Source organism: Plutella xylostella, chromosome 26 (assembly GCF_932276165.1).
Source record: "Plutella xylostella chromosome 26, ilPluXylo3.1, whole genome shotgun sequence".
NCBI lineage: Eukaryota > Metazoa > Arthropoda > Insecta > Lepidoptera > Plutellidae > Plutella > Plutella xylostella.
The window spans coordinates 6,576,506-6,601,845 of NC_064006.1; the positions used below are offsets into that span (position 1 = coordinate 6,576,506).

Sequence of the window (25,340 nt, forward strand, 5' to 3'; positions counted from 1 at the left end):
GCCCCTACGAGGGTGACATAGTCACTTTAGTGTACTAAGCCCTCAATAAAACAAATAGATTTAAAAAAATATGCTTAAGTGCTAGTCCTCTCTTGCGGCTTTCTCCCAACTCGTTGACGATTATTATCGGCGTAGTTCTTGTGTCCAATTTATAATGTCACATACAAACATACAATACAACATACAACGTTGGTACATTTGTCACCTCGCTGTGTCACTTAAAAATGAGATATTCTTGTGATTCCCTTGTTATTCAAGATCAGCTGTTGTCCTACACGCATTTATACCTACAGGCTGTTATATTTTGGAACTGTATTTTGGCGTTTAAATTAATGTTACATGCAAACCACCAAACTTACAATTTATATAATATCCACTTCTAACTTAAATACGGCGGCAAACATTTTCTTAAATTAAATGCAAAATGCGGCCAATCCAATAATGAAATGTTGTAGAAATCAATAGGTCCCTTCTCGATAGTCTTAGCATAATCTATGCTATCTGTTAAATGTGTCTAGGTACCTACCTACAGTCGCCCACAGATGTGGTCTTAGATTAACAATACACGTACAAGATGGTTTCACACAAAAACAAAGAAAAAAACTATCCGCTTTTTGTTTCAAACCGTTTTAAGTTCAACCTAATCACAATTATTAATTGTAACAATTAACAAAGTCACAAATTTTCTTACCAAACTAATTAAAAATAACATCTCAGCAGAGGTAAAAGTGGGGTGTTATTTGTCGAGATGCTTCTTCTGCACTGACACTCCATCTGTTCGTATATTGTAAATCTAAGTCAGTGATCAATGACACATTTGCCCACAGAATTCTTCTGTGATACCTTAATTGACCACTTGCATATCTTCTACAATTAACTGCCACATCTGGCCAATTAAACAGGGACCCGTTACCTAGATATTTCTGAATAATTGTTTACTTGGTAATTGGTGTTAATTAGTAAGTATTTCGTTGAAAATGTACCTGTGTGAGGAGTTTAGATAAATAACACTCCCGGATCTACCTGTAAGAGATCTCTCTTAGCGATAAGGCCGCCCATTGTTCCTAGTTTAGAAGTATTTTGTGCTATTTGTGGTGACCAATAAAGTTTTATTAAGTACTAGCTGTTCCCGCGCGCTTCGCTTCGCCTTAAAAAGTTTTCCCGTGGAAATTCCGGGATAAAAAGTAGCCTATGTTCTTTCCCAGGGTCTAGACCGTATGTATACCAAATTTCATTCAAATCCGTTCAGTAATTTTTGCGTGAAAGAGTAACAGACAGACAGACAGACAGACACAGTTACTTTCGCATTTATAATATTAGTTAGGATATTCTATTCTACCTAGTCCTAGAAGAGAAACAGAAGTTGCGTTGTTTAATTATTAAAACAACACAACTTTAAAAAAACCCCCAAAGTTGCAATTTCCACTAAAAACAGCCAACATAAAGGTACAGTCAGACAACTAATTAAGTGCAGCATGTCCCTAACCTTGCATGTTTAGCGTCGTCGCTCGCCAGGGGGGTTACTCTATAAATAATATATATATAAATATGTGGGGACATCTCACACACGGCCATCCGACCCCAAGCTAGGCAGGACCTGTGTTATGGGTGTCGGACAGCTGATATATCTACACAAATACATAGATAGATACTAAATATAAATATCAACACCCAAGACCCAGGGTACAAATATCTGTCTTTAAACAAATATCTGCCCCAGCCGGGAATCGAACCCGGGACCTTCGGCATAGCAGTCAGGGCCACTAACCACTACGCCATTCGACCGTCTATATCACGAAAAACGAAGTTTCGGCGCGCTGCTGCGCGAGCCACGACTCTACCTCGTTGTATTAAACGTGCCGATTGCACGACAGCTCTCGTTCATTCATTTACCGTCAGTATAGAGTAACCCTTCAGTGTTGTGCAGTACAGTCGGAGTACACTCGGCGAACTAATGCCCCGTGTCGCCGGATGACATTGACGGACACCGATAATTAGTCTTAAAAATTGCGATCCGACTGTACATTTGAGGACAGCTAAATTGGAGTGACAATGTTTTTTATAGTTTACTTTAAGGACGTCAAGAACACTTTAACTGTATTGCCGATTGCCATTAGACGTTCAAACTGGGTTTAACTGGTGTTTAAAAGGTTCTTATGGTATTTAACGCTGCTAACCACATTTTAATGAAGGTAACTATCAAATCAGTCGGGATTACCTACCTACTTTTAATTTAATTTTGTAAGTAGGCGCTTTGATACTACTTTTTGCAATACCTAGTTAATGCCCAATGGCTATCTAATATAATATGCATTGGTGGCCGGTTTGATAGCACTTTATTTAAAAGTAAAGTGGGTAAAGTAGTAGTAGTTTTTTTTTGCACCTTTCTACTCGTTTTCTTGTACCTACCTTCTGTAAGTTGGCTGGTATTAAATGCTTTTATCATTAAGTCCACCTTTTGTACACTTATGTTATATTTGTGCAATAAAGTATTAAATAAATAAATAAAGCGTCTCTAATTCCCTGCCTTCCATTGTACCAGACCGGCACTAAAACATTGAGAATACTGAAGTGCTGAAAAGATCTGCAACATGTATGTCTGTCTGTAAGAGTTGTTCATGTCTATGTTATGTCCCTACCTACCTCTTACATTATGTTGTTTATGTGTTTAAAACTATCTTCCGTGTAGGTAAAGGCGTTTAGATAATTAAATTATGTACTCAAGCCTATATACATAGATATAGAATACCTATCTAGAGTGCTAGGGCTAATTTAATGAGAACTAACTTATTTAGGTAGGTAAATCTTCTATGGCATCGATTGAAATGTCGTAAAAAATAAAAAAAAAACATACTGTTAGGGGTGGACTGTATTTGAAAGTCTTCTTCAGTTTTCTTAGTTGTTTATTGTTCCGCTTCTGTTTTCTGAATGACAAATTTTCATACAAATTGGGCCTATATATATAGTCAGAATTAGTCACGCAAGCGATACCTGTCTGAGTGAGATACCTAACTCTAATTTACCTACCAATGAAATCAAAGTATTTACATCTTACAAACTATGATTACGAAACTATTATGTACATGTTATTTCTAAGCTAAACTTAATCTAATCTTCTTAGCCTAGGTATTTTCGTCGTGAACATTCTCCCGCCGTCGCTATCTTGCGATTCTATTGGCAGCACGACGATCCTCTTCGTTGGTCGACGCAGCACGTGCCCGTTGCTCGTAGTGATGTCGACGACTCGCACGATGTTGTCCTTCCCTGGATGGACAGCTGTGACTCGTCCTCGGGGCCAGGTGTTGCGCGGGTTGTTGGAGTCGCACACGATGACCAGGTCGCCGATCTTCGGTTGGCTGCCGGTGCTGTGAGGCTCCCGCCGGTGTTGGAGTAGCGGTAGGTACTCCTGCATCCACCTCTGCCAGAAGACGTCTGCCAGCCGTTGAGCTCGTCTCCAGTGCTGTCGTGCGTGGTCGTCCTCTTCACTGAAGGTCCCCGGCGTCGGCACGTGGCAGTTGGGCCCGATGAGCAGCAGGTTCGGTGTGAGAGCCACGGGGTCGTCCGGACTCACCGCCACGTGAGTGAGTGGGCGGGAGTTCACGGTGCTCTCCACCTCAGCCAGCAGGGTGCTGAGTGTCTCGTCGCTGGGGTACTTCTCGTGCAGCGTCGCTCGCAGGGCATCCTTCACCGTGCGCACCATCCGCTCCCACGCCCCGCCCATGAATGGTGAGGCGGGCGGTATGAAGCGCCACATGATGTGTCGGCGCGCAGCTTCCTCCTGCAGGGCCTCCGAGGCGGCCTCGGTGAGCTCCTTGTCGGCAGCCTTGAAGCCCGTTGCGTTGTCGCTCCACAGCTCGGTCGGACAGCCGCGCCTGGCTATCAGGCGGCGCAGCGTAGCGATGGTGGAGTCCGCGCTGAGTGAGGCCGCTACCTCCAGGTGCACAGCCCTCGTAGTCATGCAGGTGTAGAGTGCGACGTATCTCTTCTCTCGGTGTCGGCCCACAGTCACCTCGAGCGGGCCAAAGTAGTCTAGACCCGTGTAGGTGAACGGTCTGACATGGTGGGCCAGGCGTGCTGCAGGCAGGTCTCCGGTGGCGGGGCTGGACGGCTTCGCTTTCTTCATTCTGCAGGTGAGACACGACTTCACGACATTCTTCACAGTCGGTCTTATCTTGATTATCCACAGCCGTTGTCGTAATTCATTCACGACTATTTCAGTCCCGCCGTGGTGCAGCTGTTCGTGTACATGTTGGATGTACAGCCTCGTGTATCTGTGCTTTCCATCTAGCACAGCTGGGTTCGCCGTCTCTTCATTGATGGCGTCGGTGGCAGCGATGCGTCCCTTCAGGCGAAGTATCCCGTAGTCATCGGTGTAGGTACTTAAGCTTTTCAGCTTTTCGGTACCAGTGTGCGCGAACTCGAAGCATTCTCGTTGTGAAAACTCGATCCATAGTCGCTCGGCGTGAATTAGGTGTTCCGCCGCGACTGTCTTGTATTTTCTTCGTGGAGTGTTTTCGTGCTTCTTTTTCGTGTTCGTTGTCGGTGCTCTTGCTGTGTTCTTCCACTCGCCGTCTTGAGGTGCGTTTTCTCTTGTTCTCTTGCGTCGTGCGGCGTGAGTGGCGTGCTTGTTGGCACGACACAGGCTGACGAACTGTAGTACTCGAGCGGTAACACGTATGAGTCGTGTCCACCTCGAGAATCGCTCGATGTCCGGCAGGTGGGCGTGTCCGAGCGACACGACGGCGCAGCTCTCCTTCTCCTCGCCGGTCTTGGGTACTTCTTCCCTGTTCTCCGTGGGCCAGTGTTCTTCAGCGTGCCGCAGGAACTCGGGCCCGTTGAACCAGCGGTGTTGCGCGTCGAAGTCGTGCGGCGTGGCTCGAGTTGCGTCGTCGGCGACATTTTCAGCGGTAGGTACCCATCTCCACTCGCTTTTCTTCGTTGACTCTTCTATTTCAGCGAGCCTGTGAGCGACGAAGGTCTTGAATGTGCGTGGCTCAGCACGTATCCACGCCAGCACCGTCCGTGAGTCGCTCCAGAACACTCTTCTCGTGATGTCTTCATAATCGTGTTCTGATCGAGTTGTGTTCGAGATGCGAGTCCCGAGTACCGCAGCCTGTAGTTCCAGCCGCGGTATCGACGTAGGCTTGATTGGTGCCACTCTGCTCTTCGCCATGGCTAGTGTGATCTTCACGCTGCCGTCTGCTCGTTGTATTCTCCAGTAGGCGGCTGCGACATATGCCTCTTCACTTGCATCGACGAATGTGTGTAGTTCTCGCGTAGCAGTCGGCTCGTAGTCGTAGCACCTCGGAATTCGTAGCTCTCGTAGCGCTCGTAGGTTGGACAGCCAGTTGTGCCATCTGCTCTGTAGTTCCTCGGGGATAGGGTCGTCCCAGCTGGTCCCGTAGCGCCATGAGTCTTGCATTATTCTCTTGGCCGGCGTAGTCACGGGCGAGATCCAGCCGAGCGGGTCGTAGAGCGACATGATCACGCTGAGTGCTTCTCTCTTCGACGGCGGACGGTCCCCTCGTAGCACCTCAGCCGGCGTCTTATGAGTGTTAAGACGAAAGCCGAGATTGTCTTCGTGTACGTGCCACATGAGGCCGAGTGTCTTCTCTATTTCGCTCCCGCCGATGTCGATCGTAGCTGTCTCGGCGTCGGTGACGAGATCGCGTAGTACTCGTCGCTCGTTCGATGCCCATCCGCGTAGTTCGAAGCCCGCTTGTCGATGTATCTCGTTGACTGTCTTCGTGACGTGCTGGGCCTCCTCCACCGACGTGAAGCTTTGCAGGTAGTCGTCCATGTAGTGGTTCTTCTCGATTGCTCGGACGGCCTCGGGGTGCGTGTCGGCGAAGTCTCTGGCGTTTCTGTTCTTGATGAAGAGTGCTGTGCACGGTGATGATGATGCGCCGAAGATGACGGACGTCATGCGGTACTCGTCTGGTGTACCCTCCCGCCGGTTGCCGCGCCAGAGGAAGCGCAGCGCGTCTCGGTCGCACTCCTTGATGCGTATCTGCATGAACATCTCTTTGATGTCCGCGCTGACTGCGTAGGGGTGCTGCCTGAACCGCATGACCACCCCAGGGAGTGACTGAAGCAGGTCGGGGCCGGTCAGCAGCATGTCGTTCAAGCTGCGTCCATGTGACTTCGCTGCGGCGTCGTGCACCAGTCGTATCTTCTTCTTCTCGGGGTTGCAGACGGCGAAGTGCGGCAGGTACCACGTTCTGTCTTGCGTCGGGAGTGTGGTGGCGGGCTCGGCGTATCCGGACTTCAGCATATTCTCCATGCGCTCTTCATACTTCTTCTTGAGTTCTGGGTCACGGTCGAGCTTGCGTTCGAGGCTGCAGAGTCGTTTCAGTGCATCTTGACGGTTGTTAGGTATTTTCTCATTTTCTTGTTTCCATAGCAACCGAGTTTCGAAGCGACCATCGGGCAGCCGGCGACTTTCCTCTTCCAGTTTTCTCGTGGCTTGCTCTTCTGGATCTGTCGTCGGTTTTCTTGCTTCGATGCCCAGGGACTCCAGCTCGAAGTAGTGCTTCATCATTTTCTCCATTGATTCTTCAGCGCTCGTGACGTGTCCGCAGAAGTTGATTGGTTTGCTCTGTGTGGTGCGGCAGCCGTGCAGTACCCAGCCGAGCTGTGTGCGAGATGCCACAGGCTGGTCGCGGCGGCCGTCTCGGACTTCCCTCGAGACAATTAAGTCCCAGTTGTCCTGGCCGATGAGCAGCTTCGGCGATGCCCCCTCGTAGGCGAGTTCTTCTTGGATGTCGCTCAGGTGGCTGCAGTCGTCGACTTCTTCTTTCTTCACCGTCTGAGTGATGAAGTCGAGCTTCTCGACTGTGCGTGCGTCTTCAAGCTTGAACTCTTCTTGTGCGTGCTTGCCCCGTATGGTGAAGTCGACTTTCTTGCTCTTCGAGTGTCGAACTTCTTTGCCGCTGACTCCTTGCACCCACATCGGATCAGTGGGTCCGTCGAGGCCGAGAGTGTTGGCCACGTCTGCGTCGATGATCGTGATGGTGCTTCCCTCGTCGAACAGTGCGTAGGTTTCTATACTGGAGTGAGGGCCAGTAAGTACCACGGGCGCTATTTTCAAGTAAGCGCGGCGGCGCTCGCTCTTGTTCGCTGCGACGGTCGGCTTCTCTGTCGTGGACGCGGTGACTTCTTCGTGCTTCTCTTCTTTCTTCGCGGCTTCATGATGTAGGAGCTTGTGGTGGCGCAGGTTGCAGCCGGAGACACCGCAGGGCTTCGCTTTGCACGTGAAGCGGCGATGTGTGCTACGTAGGCAGCGGAAGCACATCTTGTTCTGCTTCGCTATTTCCCAGCGCTCGTCAGTCGTCTTCTCGTTGAACTTCGTGCATTCAGGTAACTTGTGAGCCTGTTTGCACATAGGGCAGCCGTCCTCTTCTTCCTTGTGTGTGTTCTCGGCGGCGTAGGTACGTTCCGTCTTCTTTTTCGCAGCTTTCTCCCTCGCACTCACGGGTGTAGGTGCGCTGTTGTTGATCTGCTCGAGCGCGGCGTATGGGCCGCACTTGTCCGCTTCGTGGTTCAGGTAGGTGGACAGCTTCTTCAAGTTCGCTTCTTCTCCATGTTGCGTGAAGTTGTACTCGTACCATTTGTCACGAAGAATCGGTGTGAGTTTCTCTATTGCAGTGCGCTCGATCTCCGGGTTGTAGAGGAAGTGCGGTTTCTTCAGTGCTTCGATCGTAGCTACGATGTTGGCCAGCTTGCTTGCAAAGATGCACAGGTCACGTGGGCTCTCAGCTAGCTTCGGTAGTTTCTTCACTTTGTCGAGCTCGTTGAGTATGAGTGCTTCTGGCCGCCCGAACCGTCGTTCCAAGCCCTGTATAATGACGACAGGGTTCGGATCGCTGATAAGTAGACAGCTGACGGCGTCGAGGGCGGCCCCACGCAGGCTTTTTCTCAGGCGGGCGACGTTTTCTATCTTCGTGAAGTACTTCTCGGTTTCATGGTAGGCCGCACGAAACGGTAGCCACTCGCTGCTGTTTCCGTTGAACGTAGGTAGATCTTGAATGTACCGTGGCGGCTCTCTGTAGCCGCCACCGCTCAGCACACTCTTGAATAGTGCGGCGAGCTGCGTGACGTCTTCACTCGACGACTTTTCTTGTTGGCGCTCGGGAGGCGCGCGCTCTTCGTGCTGCGGCGCCTCGACGACCCGTGGTGGTTCCGTAGGTATCCACGGGGTGGGAGGGGCCTGTGTCTGGCCCCTCACGGGGGACGAGCCTCTTGCATGGCCCGCTGTGAGAGCGAGAGCAGGGGGCGGGGGCTTAGAGGATTGCTCCTGCACCCACTGCTCGATGCGCTCGCTCTTGTCGACGATGTCTTCGTCTTCCTCGTCGGACGAGTCCTCCGCTTGTATCCGCATGAGCTTCACCTTCGCTAGTTCGGCGGCGGCTTGTGCTTCCTTCTGTTGCGCCTCGGCCAACCGCTCCTTAGCCTCCAATTCCGCGAGGAATCTCTTGCGGGAGGCTTTGGAGTGATGTGACCGGGGCCGTAAGGTAGCTGGCTGCGATGTGACTTGACGCACCACAGTGACCACGCTCGTTTCCTGAGGTGGCGGCGTCGCAGGGCGCTCTGATCCGGTAGCGCTTGCGTTCGCTGCCGACGTGGTCGTGGCGGATGTCTCAGTCGCACCGCTTCCCGTAGTCGTAGTCGTCGTCGCGGTGTTGCTTGTGCAGACCGTGCTTGATTCGGCGGTACTGGACTCTTCCTTCCGGCTACTGTGGCTTCTAGTAACCGGCATGGTCGTTCTTCTTTATTCCCTTTTCGGCTCTTCGATAGACCACTGTTCAGTAGGTCTGCCAATTTTCTTTCTTCTGATCCGGCTCCTCGAAGGTCCAATGTTAGGGGTGGACTGTATTTGAAAGTCTTCTTCAGTTTTCTTAGTTGTTTATTGTTCCGCTTCTGTTTTCTGAATGACAAATTTTCATACAAATTGGGCCTATATATATAGTCAGAATTAGTCACGCAAGCGATACCTGTCTGAGTGAGATACCTAACTCTAATTTACCTACCAATGAAATCAAAGTATTTACATCTTACAAACTATGATTACGAAACTATTATGTACATGTTATTTCTAAGCTAAACTTAATCTAATCTTCTTAGCCTAGGTATTTTCGTCGTGAACACATACCTAAGTAAATATTTTTGTTTAGTCAAACGTAAACAAAATCTCGCACAAAAACTAATATCTACTCGACCAACCAAAAACCCGTGTAACCAAATAAATATTCTAATCACAAACAGTTGACACTTCTATTCACTAAATGCTAATACACACACACACACAGAAAGCCACTCACGATAACGCGAACTCCATCATACAAGTATTTATGCGGACACGCACACACAGTCGAAGTCGAGGGTCTGTGACCTCGAAGCGTTAGAATTTCGGCCACTCTTGCGCATCTCCCAAAAATGAAGCGCTCCGATTGGCCGAAAAGAAATTAGAAAAAAATTGGAACGCCTTTATTTGTTAGAGGGTTCCTGTCTTGTGTGTGAAGCATTGGTAGGTTGGTAGTGATTGGTTGTCTATTTTTGTTAGTTTAAATTGGGTATACTATGTAATCACACGGTGATCACGATGTAATCTAGTAGTTTCGAACATATACCTACTTAAAAAATTATGTGACTGTTTATGTTAGTAGTTCATCAATATCACCACGCTCTCATATAAGAGATAAGTAATGTATTTTATATTTTTACTTATAACTTTAAAAAAATCTATTTTCCAAAAACGCAACGTATAATTATTATTATTTAAAAAAAAAAAAGCGATGCAAAATTTGCGTAAATTTGTATAAAATTTTAAAATAGCCCATTGATAATATAATACTTCCTATCAATAATAATTCCGTTTCTAAGAAACAAAACACGTTTTACAACAGTATATGAATAACAAATTAACGTCTTTTCCTGCGCCGAACCCCAATCCAAAGATATCGCACACAAATACACCCTTCTTTATTTGCTCTATGGTACAACCATTAGATATGCGTACCAAACCGGTCTTATCTCCTGAACAACTAGGCTTATTTTTGTTTGCAATGGGCGCAAGGATAAAGTTTTTTGTTTCTGAACAGCTTGTTTCAATGTGTGCATCTAACGCTTGCCCCTCCACTCCTGCACATCCGAAATTTAAACCCTGTTAGATGATTGGACGGCAGCCATTTTCTATTTTTTGCGTCTAAAAACCGGTTAGTTACCAGTTGTTCAAGTTCATTTTATATTCTAAACTTGTATTTATGTGATGGTGGGGATCTGATGGCGTCTTTTATGGCCACTTAAAATGAATTTTATAGCAGATTTGAAATAAAAATGTTTTGTATAAATTTGAATTTAGGGTACCTGCCTACACAATGAAATGATAATTCTTGGTTATAATAATTAGTGAAAGAAATATATAATATAGGTATTATATAAGAAGGTACACAAGACAATATCTATAGAGACCAACAATGAGATAGAATACGCTTCCTTGTCAAAATAAAAATATATGTACTTACTCAATCGAAATATTAGTACTTGTAGAAAATTAAGATGCATTGTACCTATTGTTTTACTTAACATGGTTAAGAATGTAGATAAGTTCCTAGACTATAATAGGTAGGTATATGTTACTACTGTAAAAACCAGAACTACGGTCAATCCTAGGATTTAAGAATAAGTCTTAGGATTTATCGACATGAGTTGGTATGGTAAATGTAAGGATTTATTAAAATTCATATTTTTTTCGGACTTTTACCGTTATGAGTTGGTAAATCTTAGGTTTTACCACAAATTCTTAGGTTTCTCCGTAATTAGGGAATTTACAGTAACATATACCTACCTACTATATCGATCATTACGTCATTACAACAAGGAACTAAGCACCTATTTTACATGTGCTGTACTTAATCATGATGATCGAGCCTAGCAGCAGCCATTGATGGTAGATGATGCTAATGAGTTAAATAAAACATTTTATTGTTTAAACATAGCTAGTTTTTAAATAATATGATGGCTAGACTATGTACCTAAGTAAGTACTGGATTGACCATAAATAGGTATTTAACTACCTACTTACTAGCACTTATACATGTATTGATTAATTTTTCATTTTAATTTCACATAATAATTAAGAGTCACATAGCTTATGATGACTAGGAGGTTATTTATAAAAACAACAGTGCGTAAAAATAAAAATAAATAGTGGTTTATCAGATAAGTACCTACGTCATTATCTAATTCGAGAAACGTAAACGTAATAAACCCGGAATTAACCTACCCACACAGACACAATCAAAACGTTTGGAACGTGCCTCACCCAAATACGAAAACCATCTCTCAAGAGGATTCTGTCAATGTCTGTCGCTTCACAAACACTAACAAAAACATTGACAATACAATCGCCAAATAACACGAAGTTCACGCACACTATCAAAAAACTGCCAGACAGTCTTTTCATTCAGCCTCGACCCACACAGCAACAGGATAAGGTTGAAAATGTATTATAAGTGAGGAGTTCATAAATTGGCAAAACTGTAGGCCTCAATTCGAATTCCGAATGCGCGCAACACAGTTTCCGCAATGGCTGCGGGGTCGTCGACCTCGGTTTTGGAGGGCGCCTAGTGACGTCACGGCCTGACCTCACTCAACGCGACCTTGAATCGCTGAATCGAGCCAGACGATTTTCGGGGCTTTGTCCCCTCCTTGCGTAATTCGGCCACCGGTTGTTTGAATTTGAAATTCGAACGCGCGTTGCGTTCGGAAACACCATGGGAACCAATAGGCGGGTCTTGGTAATCTTTTGTTTTCATTTTGAGTCACGAGTGTGTTGGTTTTTTTTCGTTTTATATATTTTTTATGTGGTTTATACGAGTATGATATTATGTATAAGCAAGTAATATTTAAGTACTATTAGTTAAGTAAGTATGAATTTTTGGTTTATAAATTTTATAATAAGCTTGGTGTTGAAACTAACCAACTACAAAAAAAAAACACAGATAATCCTGCATGCAAGAGCGTGGGTCTCGGAAAGTCCGCAAAAACACTCGTTTATTGTCACCCTATTTTTGTTTACTATCCGATTTTTCCAAAAAAAATAATGTTATATAGGTACTTATCTTAATATGAATACCTTATTCTTGCCTTAGCCTCAAACAGCGAGAGTGAAAGAGACAACAAATTCACGAAATATAGGTTGGTCAGACAGAGACGATTCAGACAGGTCATTGAACCTTCATTTTGATGATGTTTCATGCTTTTAGCTTCAAAGTTAGTTCATTTCGCAACTGCCATCCGAATTTTAACCTTATATGTATTGAATAAGACCACAATTCCTATAAAAGTAGTTAGTGTTTCAGTTAAATAAATAGTGTCAGTACCTTATGTGACGTGTTAAATTAATTTTCCAATTTCTTTGTCTAAAAATATCTTTGATAATGGATCCGTACTGAAGTCAAATTATAATTTTAGCGCAGAGGCAAAATAAAATAAAAAAAATACTTATGTAATTTTTGACAATGCTAAGATTTCTCATATTTTTTTATACAGCTGTGGCGTTACGCCACCACCGAACATTAGCAATAAACAATCCTTAAGCAGCGACGCTTGTCCAATCTGACGTAACTTGTATGGATCTGACGGAAGATGTTTTCAGGCGAGCTGCTTATGGATTGTTAATTGCTAACGTGTGGTTGTACCTTAGCTGGAGTAACCCCAGATACGTACCTAGGTACTTACGTATACTGCGCATGCGACATACGTTACGTTATCAGGAGCCACTGACCTGCTCAATGTCAGTTTGAATATGGAATGCCTTTTTTATTTTTTTCCTGGTTCGTAATATTGTATGTAACCCGTGAAGAGGTAAGGTTAAGAAATTAAGCCACGGATTATAATTAGGTAGAGAATATGCACGAATAGGTATATAATATATATGGCTGGTCCTTAGCTACAGTATAACATTCATAGAAAAGTTATAGAACGTTTTTGTTCTTTGAAAGAAAGGGACAAAACAATTAAATAGCAAAAAGCTCCCCGGCTCTGAAAAAGATACCAACATGAATATTTTTGTACTCAATTACTTTTTTTTTAAAGCGAAGCGAAAGTGCCAATATCTTGCCTATTCTCAAGTCGCATACCCAAATATTTGTAGACTGCAAATAGAATACAGTTGCCAATAATTGTTTACACTTATATATTTTGTTATCGATCGATTGTAACCACATGCATTGGTGTTGATTCAGCTGTGGTGTTAATGTACTTTTGACTTTTTGGTCCCGGGTCGTTTAATGCTAAGTCACACATTAGTCATAGTTTAAACCTAGTTTATTTGAGCTCTTTAATTTGTGTAGAAGCTGATGTTTCGGCGCTCATGTTGTAAGTTGAAGGATACAGGAATTATCGTCAATTTTATGAATTCATAGCTCATAAGATAATGTACAGTTGTTTGCACAGAAACCAGACCGCCTCTCAGTAGAAATGTCACTCTAACAGAGGTCAGGTTTCTATGTAGGCCGATGTAAGTACACTGACTTATACCACTGGATAGAGCTCGGTACAGAAGGGTTACTTTAACTTGCATCAAACGCACAGAATCGCTATATTTACTCGAAGAAGATGTAGAGTGGTGACTGGCGCGGGATGTTCAGCAACTTTGGTGTTTTTCTTAATGGATATTTTTCATTGCCCGTGAGTGTAAATATGTAAACAAACAAAAAGCGTATTTGTCAGAGCAAGACGGCCATTTTACGTTACGGCACATTTAAATACGTTAATGTTTTAAATGTTTCGTGTAAATCGTCCTCAGAAACTGCACACAGTCGCAATGTTTTGTAACTGTTACGGAGCTAAATAAAGTTTTAAATAAAAATGAGGCGTTTGTTAAAAAAAAAAAAAGTTCCTTTTTGGAGAAATAGATGGCGTTGTCTGGGGTTGTACCAACTTTCAAACCCTCAGAACACACTCAGATCCTCAGATCACAATATGTTATTCTGTGGGGCTAACGAAATGTGAAAGTGACGTAGGTAGGTAGAATTATAGTATTATTTTCTCTATGATGTCGATGTCACTGTTGCTTCAGCGTTCAGTGCGATTGTGCGTAAAGCCGTTCTTTTCAAGTTTTCTCAGTTTCCTTGTGTTTCTCCTGTATTAATTGAGTTGTAGTTGAGCTATCTGCTCCTCCTCCCTTGATACTGTAGAGTTAGTGCACTTGAGATAGTGACTCTTTTGAGATAGTGACTCTTGTGATAGTGACTGCTATACTGTAATAATGCCTAAGGACTATGGATCATGGTCCCTTGCCAATCTGAAGATAGAGTTACGAAAACGGAATGCCAAACTAACTGGACGGAAAGCCGTCTTGGTTCAGAGGTAAGTTTGATCAAAGAATAAAATAAAATAGAAAATCAGTTCTCGCACGCAGCACCCGTTCAAACGGCGCGCATAGAGAAAAGAACACTACGTGACGGCGCGGGTAGAACTATTCACAGAATACTTAGCACTATCCCAAGCCACATGCAGTCTGAGCCTCGGAAGGATGGCTCGCGCTACCACCCGACATTTAATCACAACTAGTGAGTTCTTATTCTGAGTTTAGTACTCTTTGCTCTCTATGTAATTTTTGACAGTTGGTACACTGCGTTTTCACGCCATCTATCGGCTTACCCAAAAGCTCAACTGACAGCTGTCAAGGAAAACGGCTCATTGCGCCTAGTATTGTTTAGTCTGATTCGGAATGCGCCTAGAACGGAACGTACCTTGTTCAGTACAAGACTGCCACCAAACCATACAAATAACGCCAAATGTGAACACAAACTGAATATTCGCATTCGCATTCGCATTCGCGAATGTCGATTTCAGATATTCGCATTCGCATTCGCATTCGCGAATGTCCAAAAACACACATTCGTTACATCACTAGTACAGATACAAAATCACTGCACATTGGTTGTCATTGCACTTTTTCAACTTTTATGACACCAACATAATTTGATTTGAAATTGAGGAAGCATAATTCTTACACTATATTCAATACATTAAATTAAATTAGATAGTGGGCAATGTTCTCGCGTGACATTACAGTCTCGTAAAGGTCCGATGAGGAGCAGGAATATAGCGAATGGATCTAAGTGATGACAATACGTAGGAACATTAGGTTAGGACATCAAAAACACAGTCTCATGGTACTGGTTGAGGAATGGTCTCGTGAGGATCTGATGAGGGCAGTAACAAGGTGGTGACTGAATTTTATTTCAAAGATGTTAATAGCTAAAAGCATCGAGTTTGGGCTATTAAGTACAGTATTGTGCAAATTAATGTGAACACGAGTGAAAATTTGAAAAAAATACATTTATTGGCTCTAAAATAAAAAAAACTGATTTATGTTAATACAATTTAAGTTATTTTAATAGAAAAAGTGTCAGGGAGGGCTTTTATAACTTCTTCAACACGTTTTGGCATAGAATCGACATGATTTTAACAGTTTTCTGATATTTACTGGTCTAAAAAACTTGTATGGATTACAGCCTCAATCATTTTAGTTTTTCTTGTGCAATCCGTTTTACGAAGTCTAACTTTGACGATGGCCCACTTATTTTCAATGGGATTAAGTGCCGGTGAGTTCTCTGGCCATCCAAAGGCATGATATCTTGTTGTCCTTGAAATATTTAAGCATAATCTTGGACACGCGGAATGGAGGCGAATTTTGTTGAAAAACTTATTGACCGATAGCATCAACTTTTCTTAGTTCAACTTCTAATCTCCGTTCTTGCAATCAATCAATCAATCAATCAATATTTGCTCTCATCTTACGAGTATCTATAATGTATCTATAACAAAAAAACCTACTTAGGTATACTATATCATAATAATTACACACCTAAAGAGTTTTGTTTAAATTAAAGAAACTACAATCCCACATACAAAATGTATTTATAAAAACAGTTTTATGGGACAGCAAATGTAAACCAAAAGATACTTTAATAAATAAATAAATAAAATAAGAGTCTTAGTAAGCCGAGGAGGGGTGCCTCAGGGAGACCAACTGAACCACTTTTGTTCCACGACTTCTCAACTATTTACGATGACGAAGATAATTTAGTGGTATCAAAGAACTCTCGTGAGTTCAATGGCAGGCTGAGTGTGAAGTGTGAATAAATCGTTGTACAAAATTGACGTAAAAACACTATTATCTGGGTTCTTCGACCGATATCCGGGCAGACTCGCAAATGTACGGCTGTTTGAGTGTGTCATCATTCTGTGTGCAATAATTATTGTACACTTGAAATAAAATACTTATCGGGACAAAAACCTATTTTTTATACTAAATACTTACTTAGTTAAGTACTTATATTTTTTTTATTAGCCTGAGATTATTTTTTTGTAATTTCGGGTCTGATAATAAGATGGGTGTCCCGGTTGCTGCTTCGGCAGCAGTCGTTAAGCCTAGTCAGAGGCCTTCGGGCAGTTAGAAAACATCTGACAGTCGGGTTGCCCACTTACCCGACAACTCCCTCAGCACAAGCTTGTGTGGGGGTCCACCAACCCGCACTAGGCCAGCGTGGTGGACTAGCCCTAAACCTTTCCTTAATAGGAAGGAGACCCGTGCCCCAGTGGGGACGTGATGGGTCGTGTGATATTGAATAAGATGGAACGCACGCTTAGATTAACAATGAACACGATGAAGTGTCAGTGAAAAAGAAACGTCTCGATACATAGCACCCCGTTTCTACCACTAAGCTCGTATTTTGAATTAGTTCGGTTAGAAATTTTTGACCTTATTCATTGGCACAATGTTTGTCATTAGGTTGAACAGTAAACAAAATGCTGACAGTTTTTACGTTTGTTTTTTATTTACATTTGACACACCATCTTGTTCCGATTATTGTTAATCTAAGATGCACGTTTGCAATGTCTTAGTACCTATCGAAATCACCACTTCAAAAAGTGTCTTGTTAGTAATAAAGTTAGAAATTTTCAGTAGATAAGTGTATGATAACGGGCAGAGGTCGCCTTGTATCTGTGGGTCAATGTCGAAATGTCGAAGAGGTAGGTATTAGAACATTAAATGTTTGATGCATTTCGAACACTAACTTAGTTTGTAAATAACTCTACAGATAGTACCTAATATTCATAATATAACTACATAAGTATCTAATTGAATATTCGCGTCTGAGTTGAATTCTGAAAAATTAACACCTGAATAAGGTTCTGGTGTCAATTTTTCAGTAACATTCCTTATAGGTACCTACTTATTTTTGTTTTAAATTAAAACATCTTCATAAGTAATATGTATGTATATTAATATTTATTAATACTTAATAGAGATTTATACTTTGGATGCAAACTGGCAAATTATTAGGGGAATCATTAAAATGATTGAAAGTAGTGGTAATGGAAATAAAACATACTGTAAGTATAAGAAGTTATAGTAGGGTACCTACCTAGAGTATATCTACATTACAATTTTTTTATTTTTCTTTCACTAAAAAGTTATTTAAGTATAGAAATTGTTTCGTTCTGAGTTGGTATGTTCCTGTATCTAAGTATAAAGAAATTTCACAATTTTTTACCGACTTCGAAACAATATGAAGGCTCTCAATTTGTCTGTATGTAGGTAAGTATGTTCTTTCCGTGGTTTGTTTCAGACTACTATGTTTATTATCGACACAAAAAGCCGCGTCACTCGAGCCGCTTTGTGTGACGAGATACATTTTTATCTCCAAATTAAATAGCAATTCTTAGCCGAAATTGCCAGTTATCTTATCTGACTGTGGGTATATAATGTAGATACAGACCACTGGGTGACTGCCCGACTGTTTCGGTGGTTGAGAAAGGTCATGGCAACCTATTAGAGGTAAAGTCAGCTTTATAAGTAGCTAACTAGCTAGGTAGGTATACACTTTTGTACCTTGTCGTCAATATTTTAATTAATAAAAGGCAGTTTGTGAGTTTAACAAGGTTCAAAAGTAGTTTAGCTTCTTATGCTAGGTAGGTACTTAAAATAATGTTCATAAGTAGGTACGTCACATAATATTAAAAAGGTATACTTATGCATAACGCTTCCAAATTTTCTGTCACGTACAGAAAACCAACCCATCCCAATCAGATTTTAAACTGATACCTGCCACAAGTCGATGACACACAATTTATATTCATCATCACATTCGGAAACCGCAGCACACATCGAAAGTAAAAGGGCTACACGTACAGACCTGACCTTCCACAACGAAATGCATTCTGACGCCCGAATGCAGAGGTCAAAGAACTTTCCAATGAGGCTGCATGTTGGGTTCAAACCTCTTTGCAAGTTTATTTTTTTACACTTTCACCGAATGAAATGAGTTTCGGGATTGGATTTAAATTTGGAATTCGAAATTGATGGCTTCCCTTTTTCAAATTCAGGGATAAATTGGTTCGATAGCGTTTGAATGTTAAATTGTAGGGGGCTATTAATGTTACGTTGCAGTTAACCAGTTTGATGGTAATAATGATTGGATTGAGTAAAGGATGGATTAAATTAGGTACTCTACACATCTTAGTACTTATACGTATGTAAGTATAAGTAATATAAAAAAAAACTTGCTTTGATTTAGAGACCTAAATGTATATGGTAAAAATGACAATACTTTCCAATGACAGCTGTCAAATCCGCACAATTTGTTTGACATTTGTTTTTTTTTCAATGGAAAACTTACTTTATTTACCAGACATAAGGATCCGTCAATCAAACATCAACACAAAAATTTTGATGGACTCATGCTGTATTTTACAAATTATAATTTACAATAATAATAAGCAATTGATTTTTTTTTCAGGGATAGACCAAGCCCAGCTGTGGGACACAGTGGTTGAAAAATAAATATTGTTATTTTTCGTAGCATTAACGTGAGATTTTGTTTTATTTTACCATTTCCTATTTGTTGAGCTGTGTTATTTTTATACATCATTCAATGGCATCAATCACTGCACTGTTTATTATAGCATTTAATGTGTTTCATACGGAAATTATATCAATACAAATATGATTAACATATTATTATCTATTGTTTCCTTAATTCCCTATTACCACTAGCTATTGAAAAATTACGTAGCTTTTGACTCATACGAACACAAAGAGTGATGATATTCACGTATAGCATCAGACATAACGACATAGGATGCTCAAAGCTTATGGTTGTGTCGTGTGACTCGTGTGATATAAAGTTACACCGACGACGGTTTGTTGACGCGGTGCTGAACTTGGTTTGAGGCCGTGAATGTCATCTAGGCTCAGTGCAACGGCAGTTCCTTGCACGCATGCACGGTCGCGCGGCATAATAAACCTGTGACAGTGGCCCTCACGAAAAAAAAGAAAAACCAAACAGTTCCAAGACAATTCCAAACTCAAAACTAGTATTTTTTATCGCGCCGCTGCACTTTGCGCGACAGGGACAGCTATAGTTCCGTCAGCACGCGATTTCGGTGACGTCGACCGGTGCATAGCGAAATATAATAATGAAAAGTGGCATTCAGTAATTTCGTTGTGTTTACGCGCGTTGCTAGTTTATTTCGTTTGTTAATCGGACAGTTGTTTCGGCTTCCTGGACGGGGGCAAGTGCAGTGCGACTGTGGCGCCCTCTGCGACGCATGTGTCCCACATTCGCGTTACTACTAAATACACATGGTTGTAATTCATGGATCTGTCATAACAACAATAACCCGGTGATGCCTTGAAGGACGGTCAGGACTGATTCAGTGTGAAATTTAGTGTTATCGGGATTCCCCGCGATCATGTGTGGGAGTGTGTCATTATTTTGGAACAGCGGTGAAACGGTCGCAGGCTCGTAAGGCGGAAAATTGAGCTAGCGGTGTTTTTCCAAACTTAACCTACGACAATCTTCAGTTGCGCGCGAGCGGTGCAGCCCGCACGCGCCTCGCGTCCCGAACACACGAAAATCCACGGAAAACTCCCGAACAACCCCGAAACAGTGACAGTTCCCGCCCAAATCCACAACGGCCGACTCCGAATGTGTGGAAAGTTTGAATATCGAATGCAAAATAGTTAACGCGCGTTCGATGACCTCATAAGGTGAAACTATTTTTTCTTTCACTTTGCTCAATTTTGTGATTCGCTAGACATAGTGCCTTCTTTGTACAAATTATTGTATTGAATATTTGTGATGTTAAAGTGCAAACTAAGTTAAAACTAGTTATTAATAAGTAAAGTGATAGTGAGATTAAGAACATATTTTTCGAACACTGATGTATCAAATCGACAAATTAAATTTACGAGCTTATGGACAAGCGGCGGAGGGGAAATTTTAAACGGTACGTACATTTTTTATTTGTTTCTCTGCAGCTCAAAACGCTTCGTTTCAACATTAATTTATAAATCGTCGGTTAAATAATTTAATCTATGAACTTGATTGTGCATTGCCGTGAAGTTGACCACGTGTGGCTTGCATTCCCGTTTGCGACTTCAAAACCGCTCATGTTTCCACTGCAACGTCACGCCAAACTGCATCTGAGTCAATGGCAACCAATTTTGGACTCAAAAACGTTGGTTTCCTTCGACTGTTAAGGTTGAAATTCGTCGGTGGTCTGCCATTTTGGGGTGAATAAAGAGCTGTGCTATTTTAGTTTCATAATGATGATTGTCACATAGGTCTTTTTGCAGTGCATCGCCTTACTGAGTCCAATGGCCTTCATTTTGCTATCACTATGTTCACAGCTATAGCTATCGCAACTATACTGGGTCTCATAGATCTAGCTACTCGTGATGTACGTAGGTAATTTACTTATTTGTTACTTATCAAAAAGTATTTTAGGTGTGGGAAAATTACTGGTTTTTGAAGCGCAATTTTCATGTTGCTTACATTTTTACGCTTAAAATCAATAAGTAGGTACTTGAGTACCTAAAATCATAGGAAATTTACTACGTTCAACTCCTTACAAACCTTGTGAAAATGCATCGATCAAAACTTCTGAAGTTGGAAATAGATCGAACAATTAGAAGCATAAAGGAAGAACTAACTAAAACATTCATTTTAATTCCATTCAATACATAAAGAATGTCACATAGGCAGTAGGACAATAGTGAAGTTTTGACTTTAACAAAGGGCATTCAAACCTACAAATTAATCACTATGACCTAGGTACCCAACAGCTGCTTCTACTTTTGTGATTTACTTAATGGTAATCTTTAAATCCTAACTAATATTATAAATGCGAAAGTAACTGTGTCTGTCTGTCTGTCTGTCTGTCTGTCTGTATGTCTGTTACTCTTTCACGCCAAAACTACTGAACGGATTTGAATGAAATTTGGTATACATACGGTCTAGACCCTGGGAAAGAACATAGGCTACTTTTTATCCCGGAATTCCCACGGGAAAAACCTTTCTAAGGCGAAGCGAAGCGCGCGGGAACAGCTATACTTAATATAAGTATTATAATAAGTATTCCGTAGACAGGTTAACTTGAATTGATCAGACATTCGAGTTGCCCATTTACCCGACAACTCTCTTATTAGCACAAGCTTGCTTGTGTTGGGGTCCACCAACCTGCACTAGGCCAGCGTGGTCTAAAACCTCTCATTCATCGGAAGGAGACCCGAGCCCCAGCAGTAAGAACGTGATGGGTCGTGATGATGGGTACAGTTTCAACACAACATCTGATTATGATCAATGAAACGATCAATAGCAGATCAGTGCAGCAATGCACCTCTGCCTGACCCGCAAGGGAGTACAAATTAGTACAAGGCGTGAGTGCGTGTTTTTTTGTTTTTTTTTTTTGAAACGATCAATAAGACTATCCAGAGCCCAATGTCCCTGTAAAACAGCTGGCCATTATGTACCTCTAGATCTTAGGCAGGGAAACTCACTAGATGCAAACATACCTAAAGCCTCCCCAAATCAATTCTCACTTAAAAACAACCTACTAACCAGCCTTGACTCTTGTCTCTTCGAAAAAGGTTCCATATTTTTATTTATTCATCTATTAAAAGGCCGTAGTGACGTACTTTGCTACTAAATTCTTCGTACAAAGTTTCACGGCACAATTCGGTGAACCCATATCATTTTCATGTCGCGTTTAAACAATGTCCTTTTAAAATTTTAATGCCAAAAATGCATTAGGACAGTACATTTCGTGCGGCGCCCTGCTATCGATTGTGTATGCATGTCCCAACGAACATCGAAGAGGGAGAAGTGCTATGAAATACATATCCGACTAGTAATTAAATTAAATTCATTTATTTCAGGTAACTTGATCCATATTCAGTACATGTCATAAAAAAAAATAAGTACATTAACAACGAGCACAAGAATTAACATACAATTTATCATAAATCAAATCAATTCAGGATTAAATACAATAATAAAAATAACAATAATAATAATGTCAGATTATAAATTTAATTACATGTGTTATAATAATAATAAAATAAAATGATCAATACTTCCTTAGCGACATAGTTTTAGCGACGTGTCTGTCACAGCAGTGTCGGAGAAATGGACAGTCCACTCTGCCGCCAATCATTTTCAGGACAATATTGGAGCTGGCCCGGACCCTGCGCACCAGGGACGAGGCGCGCTTGCGCATGGTGTAGTAATAAACGCGAAAGTTTTGTAAGTAACTCTTTCATAAGAATAGGACTGGACCATTTTTTTATTAAATTTGACATTTAAAAATAAAATGTCTATCATAAGTTTTATGATAGTTTCCGCTAGAGGCGCCACTTTGTATGCGAGAGATCGTAAACTTTCAATGACAATTCCAGTGACAATCTTCTTAAATTTAAGAGCCTTGCTCTTGTCGGTATAGGACCAACAATATAGCACCAAAAACTCTTAAAAGAAAAATACTAGCTTAATGCTACAATATTATAGGCTACAATATTGAAGTACCCACATTGAATAGCTTATTATCCGTATATTACCAACTAAAACGTAAATATTTTGATCAAATCCATATTTGTAAAATTTTGCGGCATTTGGTGTCGACATTTAATTTTTGTCATGGAACTTTTCCATTCCTCGCAACTGCACTATGTCCTAAAAAACTTATGCTACTTATTAAAACTTAACTAGCTGTTTCCGCGCGCTTCGCTTCGCCTTAAAAAGTTTTCCCGTGGGCATTCCGGGATAAAAAGTAGCCTATGTTCTTTCCCAGGGTCTAGACCGTATGTAGGTACATACCAAATTTCATTAAAATCCGTTCAGTAGTTTTGGCGTGAAAGAGTAACAGACAGACAGTCAGACAGACAGATACAGTTACTTTCGCATTTATAATATTAGTTAGGATAACGTAAATTCCACTTCTCCCACACTAGGTGCTCGGAGGCATGTCCGAATTTCCGTCTCCTAGTGAAATATTAAAAAGCTGTTTGGACATTTTTGTCGTTCGATCGATAGTTGGCGGGAGCTATCATGGCACTTTGAAATGCAACCGTTATTTTTACAGTTAAATTGGTACATAATCGCTTTTTAACTACGACTGTTTCTGAAATTAACTTTATAATTGTTGCAGATTTTGAAATTAACTTTATAATATTTGGGACAAAAGTACCTACCTACACGGACTTAAAAAAAAGAATGATGATTATTATGTATACATACGTTTCTAAAAAAAGATTTAACTTTTCCTGTCAAAGTACTTAAGTATAGGACCTATTATTGTGAAGGCATAAAAATAAAAGCTCTACATAAATTAATAGGTCAAAGTAAGGGGTTTCAATAGGTCAAACGTGCGTTTTTAAGATAACCAATAACTTGTAGGATCACATTTACAGTTGAACAGTTAATTTTTAAAAAAGGTAAAGATTTTATCCACAAAATGGCACCATTTCCGCTTCCCGCCCTCCATTCTGGGGGTCACTCTAGATAACGAAAAACTATCGGAGCGCTACTTCGCAAACCACGTCTCTTTCTCGTTATATTATGTACTAGCTGTTCCCGCGCGCTTCGCTTCGCCTTAAAAAGTTTTCCCGTGGGAATTCCGGGATAAAAAGCCTATGTTGTTTCCCAGGGTCTACACCGTATGTGTACCAAATTTCATTCAAATCCGTTCAGTAGTTTTGGCGTGAAAGAGTAACAGACAGACACAGTTAATTTCGTATTTATAATATTAGTTAGGTTTTAACACTCCGCTTGTATAACAGTCCTCGTTTCTTCTTTTTTGTCAAGCTAGACTAAACCTCTGGTCCTTTGGTCAAATAGCTCGGACATACTTGGAGTTGCACTGTTTGTATGACTTTTAGCTTTTTTTCTGTATTAATATTGGGGTTAGTCACGAAACTAAACGCTTGTACAGTGCACCCTTAACGGCCCTTTGTTTAGTTGCACGCTTTTGGGCCGACTGAAAACAGTGACAATGAGTAAAGTTGACCTAAATCTTTCAGAAATCTGAAACATAGAAAATATTAAATACATAGATAGATAGAGTACTCTTTATTTGTGCACCAAGAAAAAAAAATCAATTTTACATCAAAATTAGGGTACAAAAGGTCTTATCGCTTATAGCGATCTCTTCCAGAAAACCTTAGGAGGATGTATGGGTAATACTTACTAAAGGAGCTTTACCATACCACCATGTTTATGCGATAAATCTGACATAACTTGTATTGATTTTTAACAAAGCTGGTTAACTAGGACTCTATCTCGTTGCATTTAACGTACAGATTGCTTGGCGATTCGTCAGTTCTTAGATGGAGGGAAGAAGAGCATAGGAATATTCTTGGACCTAAAAAAGGCCTTTGACACTGTGGCTTTTCCCATACTTCTCGGCGAGCTCGAAGCTCTGGGTATACGTGGACTACCCCTGCAGTGGTTTGAAACCTACCTTATGGATAGAAAACAGCTTGTTTACGCTTCCCAGGAGTTCTCTGATGAGCAGAGGGTGAGCTACGGTGTGCCGCAGGGTAGCGTCTTGGGTCCTGTCCTATTTTTGACATATTTAAACGCACTTTGTGACCTTAGTCTTGATGGAGGCAACGTAATATCCTTTGCTGATGATACGCTACTAATATTTACTGGTGACACCTGGGAAGCTACGTTTGAGTTTGCTCAAAAGGGATTTACGACAGTAATGAAATGGCTAAACTCCAAACTATTGACTCTCAATAAAACAAAGACCAAGTATATTTGCTTCTCCATCTACAGTAACTCACAGCCATCTACATTATTCACTTTAAAAACGTGTCAATTGATGTGCTCCTAGTCTGCGATGCCACTGTGTTAATTTGGAGAGGGTAAGCCAAATACGATACCTAGGAATTATCATTGACCAGAATCTCTCTGGGAAACCGCACATAATCGCCATTTCCAAGAAACTTCGGTCTTTGATCCACTTTTTTTGGCAGC

General features: G+C 41.6%; 2 protein-coding genes across 2 annotated transcripts in view; one reads left to right on the plus strand and one right to left on the minus strand.

Annotated features, from left to right (window-relative positions):
- Positions 1–3,103: 3,103 nt before the first annotated feature.
- On the minus strand, positions 3,104–8,758 carry LOC105381631. Its single transcript, XM_048630492.1, has one exon. The coding sequence runs from the start codon at positions 8,756–8,758 to the stop codon at positions 3,104–3,106; it is 5,655 nt and encodes a 1,884-aa protein (XP_048486449.1).
- A 10,535-nt stretch (positions 8,759–19,293) lies between these two features.
- Positions 19,294–25,340, plus strand: part of LOC105385744 (mushroom body large-type Kenyon cell-specific protein 1) — a 136,911-nt gene continuing 130,864 nt past the window's right edge. Inside the window, exon 1 of the mRNA XM_011556174.3 lies at positions 19,294–20,310. The gene's annotated coding sequence lies outside the window, so the exon portion shown is untranslated. The remainder of the gene's footprint in view (positions 20,311–25,340) is intronic.

What these genes read in the sequence shown, in the direction of transcription:
- LOC105381631 (XM_048630492.1), bottom strand. Translation starts at nt 8,758, where the DNA reads ATGCCGGTTACTAGAAGCCACAGTAGCCGGAAGGAAGAGTCCAGTACC.